The following is a 10,813-nucleotide window of genomic DNA, read 5'->3' as shown; positions in this document are numbered from 1 at the left end:
TCAGGTGTGACCTGCTGTGCCTTGACACAGCCCCGTGTGTTCGGTGGCTGTTCTTGGTGCTCCAGAAGGTCAAGTTCCCTGCAGTACCCCATCCCATCTGCTTCCCTGCCCAGGGAGTTACTCATTAACAACCCAAAGCTGCTCCCGTGCTGGTGACTCTTGGCCTCTATTCTGTGAGTCGCTAAAAAAATCCAGTGTTGCTGGACCTGTTTTCCCAGCAGGAATCAGTAACTGTCCCTGTTTCACCCTCCAGGTTTGGAGGATAGAATGGACTGTGCTGGCCAGTACAAACCTTATTACTGCTTTGTTAATTAAGATACCTAAGACAGGAATGTGTCTTGGGAAGGAATCTACTCTTTCCTGTTAAGCCACAGCCAGTCGCAGGGTCAGTGTGATGGCTGTGAAGGCACTGTGCTAATTAACTCTGACTAATTGCAGGGAGGAAGCTGCCCTGGGCAGGGGAGACCTTCCCAGAGCTCCTGAAGCAGGTTAGGACTGAACACTGAGGCTGTACCTGCAGCTGGGTTGTGTGCCAAGCGCCCTGTGCGCGTTCAGTCACCATTTTCCACGTGCAGAGCAGAGGGCTGGCTGTGGGAGCAGCGCTGCCCTCCGAACCGTCACCCGGGCTCGGCCAAGTGCAACGGGGAGAGAGGAAAGGCTCTTTTCTAGTGTGTTAGATTTGATTCTGCTTCAGCCTGGCTCAGATTTCTGCCCAGCAGTTGTGCAACCTGGCTGGCAGCGCTGAAGCTGCATCAGGGCTGGCTCAAGTGAGTTGTATTGGTGCCACCACAGACTGAATCCTCCATTGCAGCACTGAGACATCACTCCAGGCTGACCTACATCCCAGAAGTGGAAAAAGACCCTTAAAGCAGAGCTGCACCTCGCAGGTACCCCCACTGCCCTTCTCAAGGCTGCCAGGGCAACCAGAGCCTACCCATCCTGGGTGTCTGCCCGGCCTTGCCTGGGGTAGCGCTGGCGAGTCAAACCCTCCATGGAACCTTCCTGAATGGCACTGAGCTCACTTTATTATTTCAGTTATTACAGATAAGCAGCAAACATGGCACAGGCCAGAGCAAGGGCTGTCCTGATGCCGTTTACAATGTGAAGCATCCAGATTTGCTGGTAAGTGGCACGTTTTCATCTGCTCTCTCAGCACAGCAAGTTTCCTCCCCTCTCTTGGAGAACAGAGAAGGGGAGAAGTTTAACCCTAAGTCGGGGGGAGTTCTGGGGGGAGCACGTGGCAGGGACAGGGCTGTGCCAAGGGAGGGAAGCAGGCTGAGCGAAACCTTTAACACAAGCACCACACCTGAGGGAACCCGGCCAAGTGCCCTCGGCGGTTCAGAAACCTGCTCTGAGCATCTTGGTCCTGTATCACGGGGGTTGTTAAGGAGCAAAGAGATACAAACTAGTGCAGCTAAAGATGTATGCGAGTTTGAGTGGATTTTACTCCTGTTCCTCGAGTCCCGAGCAAACCCAGCAGTGTAGAACAGAGGTAGTAGGACAGTGGAGAAGGAATTTCATGTCACCAGAGAAGCGACCAGTTTGACCTCTTGGAGGACAAAGGCTCTGCTCAAACACACTCAGACCCTCTTGGCTTTATATCCCAACAACAACGAGCACAACACTCCTTTACATTAAGTCCTACTATAGAAGAGAAGCACCAATCTTGTTGGAGAGGCTGCCCTCAGGTACCTGCTTCCACATCAGCACCATCAGCTTGTTCCACCACCCGCTTCCAGCAGTACAGACTAAAGACCCATCCATTGTCCAGCTAAAGAAGATGCTGTTGGCATCCCGAGTTCATCCACGATGACGCCTGTGCAGCCAACAGGACTCAGTTGTATCTTCAGTGACAGCTGAAACTTGATGTGTCACGTCACGTGTTGAGGAGAAGTAGTGGAGAGGTTTTTTTTGAGAGGATGGCTACTCTGGAGCCCGAGCAGGCAGCTGCTGCTAGTGAACAGTCCTTTCCTTCTGTCGCTGGTAATCTGGAGGGAGAGAAGGCACGGCTGAAAGGGCAGGCACGGATGGCAAGGGGGAAATCAGCCCAAATGCTATAGGGAAACACACATCTTGTGTATACCTCACCAAGTAGAAGCAGTGTGTGCTGACTCCTGGGCAGCAGCTGGCTTTAAAACAGCACATTTGCACCCCAGTCATCAATTCAGGTTATTTCAGGGCAGGCTTTAAAATAGCATGTTTGCACCCCAGTCATCAATTCAGGTTATTTCAGGGCATTTAGAACAATTGCTTAAAGTCCTCTTATCCTCTGCTCCCTATTTTTCTTCTTTCTTCGCTTAAGCGTCAGTTTCCCTTTTATGAGGAATCCTTGTTGGGCTTGACTTCACCTCTGTTTTTTCCCCCCTTGTATCTATGAACTTTATGGTTGCAGAATCCCACAGTTAATAAAGTTTTCTCTCCTCACAACATCCGTAAGGAGGGATAAAAACCAGAAGCAGTGTCTGCCATCTGCATGGGTCCACTAGTGACAAAGCTAATTCCTGTGCTATTCAAGGATAAGCAGCATCTTTTAAAGCTCTAACAATTCCACCCAACACTCATCCCAGCTTTTAGCACTGTGTTGCTAAGCCCTTCTCTGTGTTTTTCTACATGGACAGCTGAAGCCAGTCCTTGCTTGTTTGACTTAGTAGCTGTCCTGGTCCCCAAATCAAAGCCCAAAGTCCTTTCTGATCTGCAGGCTGTGAGCTTAACACCATCTACGGCCTTAGAGTCATAACCGCTAAGTTCAGGTGGAATTGCAGGGATGCCGTCTGCTTTCCGAGGAAAAACGATGCTCAGTGCGCGACCTCGGAGCCAGCGGGCACTTACTGTAGGGGAAGTAACGCACACGCATGGTGATTTCACGGGCTGTCTTCAGGATCTCCACAGCCTGAAAGCAGAAGGAGTTGCTCAGTGACCAGGCTGCGCTGCAGGTGATGTGGTGACACCAGCCGAGCCTGTGCAGGCTGAGAGGCCAGTGGGAGATGCTGTCTGTACGGACAGGACACAGACAGGACCCGGTCCTGTCCCTGCGCCAGCAGCTGGGCCGCAGGAGCGCTCACCTTGCTGTGCTCAATGTCCTGGAAATCCACATCATTCACCGAGAGCACCTGGTCCCCTTCCTGCAGCCCAGCTCTGTGTGCGTCCGAGTCGGGGATCACCTGCGAAGGGAAGAGCAGTGACAGCGGCAGTGACAGCGGCAGTGACAGCGGCAGTGACAGCGGCAGTGACAGCGGCAGTGACAGCGGCAGTGACAGCGGCTCTCCCGCTCCCCATGGCGCCCATCCATCCACACAGGACTGGGGAGGACGGGGACTGGGGAACCACAGCGCAGCAGCAACACTCTGTGGGCCGGGAAGAGATCAGGAAATGGTGCAGGACCGCCCGACTGCTGCTTGGTGTGTGGCAAATTACAGCTGTGAGTTCAGAGATGTATACGAGACATGATGGTCTCCCTGCACCGCCAGCTGGCTCAGCAACGCCCAAGGGAACAGAGAGAACACGGGCAGGGGAGCAACAGAACAACAGACGCACCTTAGAGATGAAGATCCCCAGCTGCGAGGCTTTTCCTCCCCGGATGTTGAAGCCCAGCTGTGAGAGAAACCAGCACTGAAATGCAGTCGCCTCCCGTGCCCCGGACCCTTCCCAACAGAAAGGCGTCTCTCCCAGAGGCAGCAAAGGCCAGTGCTGCAGCACCAGCCCTTCTCAAACCTCCACAGCAATCCCACCCTCAGCACCCGAGGGGCTCCCTGTCCCTCACCAGCTCCACACCACAGCGTTTTGTACTTCTCTACCATGCCCACAAAGGTTCCTTCTCCCTCCCCGGCCTGGCCCTTCCCAGCTGCCGAGGAGCATCATCCACCTCCATCCGCTGTCCCGCTGCGGGCAGCGCGGGCACCGCCCGACCACCAGCACCTTATTGGGCTGCCAGGACACCCGTTCGGGATTAGAATCCCGCAGCTCCGCCGGGCTGATTTTTACCAGGAAAGGCCCTGGGAAGGACACGGGAACCAGCACAGCGAGCGAAGGCCCGGGCAGGACCGGGAGCGGCGGGACTCGCCGGGCCGGAGGGGGTCCGGGGTTCAGCGGGGTCTCACCTGCGCCCCGGGCGGCTTCTTCAGGACGATGGTGCGGGGCAGGAACTGGGTGAGCTCGTTGTTGTAGTCCGGGTGATAAACCCTCTGCAAGGCAACGCGCGGGCGGCCTCAGCGCCGGGGCCGGGCCGCGGGGCCTCCGCCTGTACCCCGGCCCAGCCCGGCCGCCGCCGCCGCCGCCTCCCCTGTCCCCAGCCGCGTCCCCTCACCTCGTGCGGGGGCACCCAGGCGGGCGGGCTCTCGTACGGCGGCAGGAAAACCACCGGGAAGTCGTCGTAGGGCAGCCGGCCCTCCATGGCTGCGCCCCGCCTCCTCTCCGCGCCCCGCCCCCGACGCCCCGCCCCCTGACGCGACGCCCCGCCCCCTGACGCGATGCCCCGCCCCCTGACGCACGGCCCCGCCCCCTGACGCACGGCCCCGCCATTGGCGGGTTGCGGCGCGCGGCCCCGCTTTTAAAAGTTGGCGGTTGGTGCGGCGCCCCCTCAGCAGCGCGCGGCGGCTGCAGGTGCGTCACGGGCCGGGCGGGTCGGGGCCGCATCCCCGCAGGCGGGGCCGCTGCTGGGCTGGTGGCCGCCGGGTTCCCCCCTCTTCCTCCTCCTTCCCCCCCGGCTTCCCCTGTAATTTTACTGGGGATTCTGAAGTGAAATCATCGGTGCATAGAGCTGAGACGTAACTTTGGAACTTTGGCTTTCAAAAAAAAGTTCTTAAATACTGACTGGGGCAGAGGACAAAGTAGGTGACAGTGCCACACAACTACAGGAAGCTATTTTCTAGGTGTACTTGTGTATTCATTGTTGTCCACTTTCTGTATCTACAGTGAGATGTTTTCTACCTGTAGCGTGGATGCGCACTCAGGTGGTTTTACAGAATCACAGAATCCCAGAGTGTCAGGGGTTGAAGGGCCCTGGGAAGCTCATCCAGTGCAATCCCCCCATGGAGCAGGAACACCCAGCTGAGGTTACACAGGAAGGTGTCCAGGCGGGTTGGAATGTCTGCACAGAAGGAGACTCCACAACCCCCTGGGCAGCCTGGGCCAGGCTCTGCCACGCTAACCAGGAACAAGTTTCTTCTCATATTTAAGTGGAACCTCCTGTGTTCCAGTTTGAACCCATTACCCCTTGTCCTGTCACTGGTTGTCACCAGAAGAGCCTGGTTCCATCCTCCTGACATTCACCCTTTCCATATTGATCCCCATGAATGAGTCCCCCCTCAGTCTCCTCTTGTCCAGCTCCAGAGCCCCAGCTCCCTCAGCCTTTCCTCACACGGGAGATGCTCCACTCCCTCCAGCATCTTGGTGGCTGTGCTGGACTCTCTCCAGCAGTTCCCTGTCCTGTGGAACTGAGGGGCCACAACTGGACACAAGATTCCAGGTGTGGTCTCCCCAGGGCAGAGCAGAGGGGCAGGAGAACCTCTGTGACCTACTGACCACCCCCTTCTAACCCACCCCAGGTCCCATTGGCTTCCTGGCCACAAGGGCCCAGTGCTGGAGCGAATAAAGGACTCAGCATTCCGATTCAATGTGAATCACGCAAAGCCATTTATTACAGAAACAAGCCTCCTTATATATCCAACTATTCTCTGATCATACGTCCACGCTCCAAGCATGCATTCACTGATTGGATATCATCTATGTTCATGAGCTGTCCTCACTGCTGATAGGTCTGTTGATTTATATCACGTTGAGGCCCTGCTATTGTAGAACTGCCTCACCCCTACAGCAGGTCCTGTTTTTAGCTTTCCAATGTGGCCTTGATATTCCTTTGGGCCTGGCTAGTTCAATAACAAATCTCCATCTAATAGAAACCCATCCACAGCACAGTGCTGGCTCATGGTCATCCTGTTCACCAGGACCCCCAGGTCCCTTTCCCCTACGCTGCTCTCTAATAGGTCATTCCCCAACTTACACTGGAACCTGGGGTTGTTCCTGCCCAGATTCAAGACTCTACACTTGCCCTTGTTATATTTCATTAATATTTTCCCTGCCCCACTCTCCAGCCTGTCCAGGTCTCTGATGGCAGCACAGCCTCTGGTGTGTCAGCCACTCCTCCCAGCTCGGTGTCATCAGCAAACTTGCTGACAGTCACTCTATTCCCTCATCCAAATCATAGATGAATATATTGAATAATCCTGGCCCCAGCACTGCCCCCTGAGGCACTGCACTGGATACAGGCCCCAACTGGACTGTGCCCATTGACCACGACTCTCTGGCTTCTTCCCTTCAGCCAGTTCGCAGTCACCTCACTCCCCGCTCATCCAGCCCACACTCCCTCAGTTCAGCTGTGAGGATGCTGTGGAGACTGTGTCAAATGCCTCACTCAAGTCAAGGGAGATCGCGTCCACTGCTCTGCCATCATCCATCTGTCTTGTTATGTCCTCATAAAAGTCAACGAGGTTGGTCAAGCACGACTTCCCTTTGGTGAAGCCATGCTGACTGCCCCTAATGACCCTCTTATCCTTGATATGCCTTGAGATGGCACCAAGGAGAAGTCGTTCCATCGGTTTCCCAGGGATAGAGGTGAGGCTGACCGGTCTATAGTTACCCGGGTCCTCCTTCTTGCCCTTTTTGAAGACTGGAGTGACATTTGCTTTCCTCCAGTCCTCAGGCACCTCTCCTATTTCCCAAGACCTGGCAAAGATAATGGAGAGCAGTCCAGCAATGACCTCAGCCAGCTCCCTCAGCACCCGCGGGTGCATCCCATCCGGACCCATGGATTTATGGATGTCCAGATTGCCTGACTGCTCCCTAACCCAGTCCTCATCAACCGAGGCAAACGCCTCCATTGTCCTGCCTTCCTCTGGGGCCTCAGCGGTACGGGATCCTCAGGAAAGACACCTTAGTGATCTGAAATCTGCAGCAAGTGTTGGCTCAGTGGCAGGTAAGAGTGAACTGTGTCCCACCATGTTTCTGTAATTGCCACCAGATCATAGTCTCCCTACCGAACATAGGATTCTAACTCCTCCTGCTTATTCCCCATGCTGCGCGCATTGGTGTACAGGCATTTCAGGGAGCCAGCAGAGCACACCCATTTCTCCCTAGGGGCATAGGAGGCCACCCGGTCCTCATCAGTTTAGAATGCTGCCCCACTGGGACAAGCCCAGCTACAACCCCATCCCCCTTCGAGCCTAGTTTAAAGCTTTCCAAATGAGCCCAGCTAATTCCTGCCCCAGCATCCTAAAAACGTACTGGAAGTGTTCTGCAAAAACTGTGCTCATGGAGTGCAAGAGATTTGCAGCGGCCTCTCCTGCTCATCGCTGTGTCTCCTCCAGGATGCAGAAATGGGCCAGGACACCACGAGAACCTCGGATGACTTCACCACTCAACACGCTCTCCGTCAAGCACAGATGTCCAAAGAGCTGCTTGAACTGACTCTGAAAGAGGCGCTGGCCAAAAAAATGGCACAGAATGATAATCAGCTGGAGCCCATTCAGTCCCAGTACCAGGTAAACTCTTCTGAAATAGTTCTGATAAGGATATGTTTGGTTTATTTTCCCTGATTAACGCAGCTGCTCCTTGCTGAGGAGGGAAGGGTTCGGAAGCTTTGCCTTGGGATGGAATTTCAGGGTTTTTATTTGGAGGCTTACTACTCTTGTCCTTTCTAGACTAATATCAAGGATCTGGAGTTGGAGGTCAGCAACTTGCAAAAAGAGAAGGAGGAGCTGCTCTCTGCTCTGCACATGGCAAAGAAGGACATCAACCAAGCCAAGTAAGAGTGCGCAAAGAGGTGCTGATCGCACTGGAAACTCTGTTAATGCACCTGCAAAAATTCATTGTCTTGCACGTACTTCAACTATTTGTAAAAGCTCTTATTTTGATGCAAATGCATCCCTTTAACATGCCATGTGAGTTGCATGAATTGCATGATGGCTTTAATCAGTGGGAAAGATGAGAATACACAACTGCTTCATTTTCCATATGGTGTCTCTAAAGTTGGAGAGCACTTGTTTGAGAATAATGGTAATTAGGTGGGTGTTTGATTTCTTTGCAGACTGAGTAAATGCTGTTGGAAAAGACTTCAGGAGCTGGAAGCACAAATTAGTGAGCTGCGAGAAATGCTGAATGATCAATCGAAGCTCTTGAACCTGAAGGACTCCATGGAATGCACCATCTCCAAACAGTCCGTCTTAACAGAAACTGATGCCTGTCCAAGTTGCCAGTGGACAGAACATCCGTCACGCTCACCAAATGTCATCTGAGTCTCGCAGAAGGTGAGAATGTTGAGGTGATTCACAATCTGCAGCAAGTGTTGGCTCAGTTGCAGGTAAGAGTGAATCCAGAGAGATGAACACCCGTTTTTGCCGTAAGCTACACTTGGTTGATCTTGCTGGCTCTGAAAGACAAAAGAAGACCAAGGCTGAGGGAGACCGACTAAAAGAAGGTCTGTAGGAAAAGGGCTGGCATAGCTTGGGTTTCTTACCATTTTTGAGTTAATAACTTGAGTCCTTGTAAGGAAAAACAAAGCAGTTCTTTAACCTTTATAATGTGCTTTCTTTAGCCTTAAATTTAGCCAGAAGAGGTACAGGGCTTTCTGGCAAATACAAGAATTCATATGGTAAAACTTTGTTCCAAATTTGGCATTCCACTGGTCTCAAAAAACAGTCTTTCTTTCTTTCTTTCCCACGATCTCAAAAACGATCATGGTGAATTTACTAAGAAGTCTTTTACAACTGGTTACCACAGAATAAGTCTGCTAACAAATTTTTGATTTAATTTCCCAGTTTCATTAGAACTGCAGATCTGCTGGGGATGCCTTTAAACTTCACGCTCAGACTGCTCCATTCAGTATTACAACACCGCTGCAGGGGGGGAGAGAAAACCCCCCTTTCGCCGCTTTAAAAGCGGGCAGCCAGGTTTTTCCATTATGTTTTTCTTTCTCTTCTCGCTGCAGCTCAGATGTACCAAGGCCACGCAGCTGGTGTAATCGCTGGTACGAACTGGGAGGCTCTGGCAAACTCCTCAGTCACAATGAGCTGAGTTTATCTTGCAGCTTGACGCAGGCCTGAAATTTATGTTCAAACACAGGCCTGGGATGTTTTGCTTTTTTGTTTTCCCATTTCATTCCAACCATAATCCATTTTATACGCAATTCCAAGTAGCTCAGCGATAGTTACGTTCCTTAGCTCCATTTACCTTTTAAAATTTACAGATGTCAGAAACCAGCATATTAAACATCAATCCATTATTCCGTTTTCCTAGATCCAAATCAGTTCATATTCTAGCAACTTTTAAATACAACCTCATACAATACCAAGTTCACATCCATCATAGCATGTAGTTTTCTTTCCCATACCTCCAACAAACACATAAATTCAATGCCAATCAGAGTTTAACAACTTCAGTTCTTTTCTGGTCTCAAAATTATTGGGCTGGACAAAGCTTTGATTAGCGTCTCGTCTGGGGTGCTACAACTGTTACCCCAAACAGGATTCTTTACCTACTGTGCATACAAAAGAGCCAAAATTAGAACACCAAGATGAGACTCAGCCTGTCACAGTGCTGCGCAAGTCTGGATACCAGAATAAAGCCAGCATGCTAGAAAGAGAAGTAACAGCTGCTACACACCAAATTCTACCATCACATTCACGCAGTAAAGAACTAAATTACTCACGGTCTTCTGTATAATCACAAAATGCACATTTGGAGTCAACGGATTCTCATGATTTAACAGTCTGTGAACTCATCGTACCATATAACAAAGATCTACCAAAACTGCAACACGCTTAAACAGATACCCACAAAGAAAGCAGGTTAATGAGGAAAGCATCTTGCAGACTCTGGCAAGTTTTCTGACCTGTGTGTTATCAGTTAATTCTCTCTCAGCTTGTTGAAGTTCAAACCATTCCGCCTGTAAAACTGTCTGAAATGATTTAATGATCCTGCTCTCCCCGCCTTAAAACAACGTTAATTGCAACAAGGCGTTATACTTCAAGATTCTATTCTCCGGACACTTTTCCCAATCATTTAACTTATACAGCAGCCACCATTAATTACAATATTTCACAAGATCTTCCTTCCTCATATTTCTGAGTGCTGTTCTATGTTCTAAAACACGTCCCAATACCGATTTCTTAGGAATACAACTGAAAACAGTCATTCCTGACCCCATTTCATAAGTAAAAACCTTGAGAAGAGGGGCGGGGGGGAAGCACAGGGCCGCTTGCAGCGCGAGTGGGAGAAGTGGGGAGAAGGTTTTACGGCGCACTTAAAAACAACCAGTAAAACAATTAACTCACATTCGTGACAAGCTGCTTGATTTGCAGAGAGGCAACACACAGGAGCACGTAACATGTACTGTAAAACTCGCAGATAACACCTTGACAGCAAACATTAGCATTCTCTCCTGCTAATTTCAACACCAGCGCTTCCTTAGCTTCTAAGTTTTCAACCTGCTTATTGATGGCCTCTTGAAGATGGTCAATAAATTGCTTGTAATTCTCATTGGGACCCCGATTAGCTTCTTTATCTCCATTGCTTGACCTTATACCCTAATTTCTGCCCTATATTGTCCCAAAGTTCAAGTTTAAAAGCCTTCTCGGTTTCTGCCGGGTAGCCATTAGTTCTACACCAAACTAACAGACTACGTATGTTGCTTTCTTAATATTTAAGTCCTCCCACAGAGAGAATATCAGGAGGAGCTTCACCCGTCCCTCCTCCTGCCCCAGCCGCTCACCTTTTCCAGTGATTTCTTAACAAATTTGTCTGCGGAACATCCGTACGCCTG

At 51.3% G+C, this 10,813-nt stretch overlaps 2 protein-coding genes across 4 annotated transcripts in view; one reads left to right on the top strand and one right to left on the bottom strand.

Annotated features, from left to right (window-relative positions):
• The window catches only part of LOC309444091 (chromosome-associated kinesin KIF4-like), a 474,457-nt gene extending 466,108 nt beyond the window's left edge, over window positions 1-8,349 (top strand). Inside the window, exons 2-4 of the mRNA XM_082061641.1 lie at window positions 7,362-7,535; window positions 7,695-7,798; window positions 8,081-8,349. Coding sequence (XP_081917767.1) covers window positions 7,371-7,535; window positions 7,695-7,798; window positions 8,081-8,288 — 477 coding nt within the window. The 5' untranslated portion in view covers window positions 7,362-7,370 and the 3' untranslated portion in view covers window positions 8,289-8,349. The remainder of the gene's footprint in view (window positions 1-7,361; window positions 7,536-7,694; window positions 7,799-8,080) is intronic.
• On the bottom strand, window positions 1,004-4,426 carry PDZD11 (PDZ domain containing 11). 3 transcript variants are annotated; one of them, XM_082061752.1, is made up of 6 exons: window positions 4,304-4,426; window positions 4,098-4,181; window positions 3,535-3,591; window positions 3,063-3,161; window positions 2,830-2,927; window positions 1,004-1,988 (listed from the first exon to the last, which is right to left on the bottom strand). In XM_082061752.1, the coding sequence occupies exons 1-5, from the start codon at window positions 4,388-4,390 to the stop codon at window positions 2,862-2,864; spliced, it is 393 nt and encodes a 130-aa protein (XP_081917878.1). In that variant the 5' UTR covers window positions 4,391-4,426; the 3' UTR covers window positions 1,004-1,988; window positions 2,830-2,861. The 3 variants fall into 3 exon arrangements, with proteins under 3 accessions (XP_081917878.1, XP_081917877.1, XP_081917879.1); XM_082061751.1 differs by having other exon boundaries at window positions 2,830-2,890; XM_082061753.1 differs by lacking the exon at window positions 3,535-3,591 and having other exon boundaries at window positions 2,830-2,890.
• Window positions 8,350-10,813: the final 2,464 nt, after the last annotated feature.

This window comes from Streptopelia decaocto (assembly GCF_964273445.1).
Source record: "Streptopelia decaocto genome assembly, chromosome: 10".
NCBI classification, from domain to species: domain Eukaryota; kingdom Metazoa; phylum Chordata; class Aves; order Columbiformes; family Columbidae; genus Streptopelia; species Streptopelia decaocto.
The sequence above is the reverse complement of the archived record's forward strand: the minus strand, read 5'-3'. Positions and strand labels throughout refer to the sequence as shown.

Coding starts and splice junctions, on each gene's coding strand:
- PDZD11 (XM_082061751.1), bottom strand. CDS start 4,390: ATGGAGGGCCGGCTGCCCTACGACGACTTCCCGGTGGTTTTCCTGCCG. Junction 3,592..4,097: donor AGAAGCCGCCCGGGGCGCAG/GTGAGACCCCGC, acceptor TTTCTCTCACAG/CTGGGCTTCAACATCCGGGG. Junction 3,162..3,534: donor TGGGGATCTTCATCTCTAAG/GTGCGTCTGTTG, acceptor TTCCCTTCGCAG/GTGATCCCCGACTCGGACGC.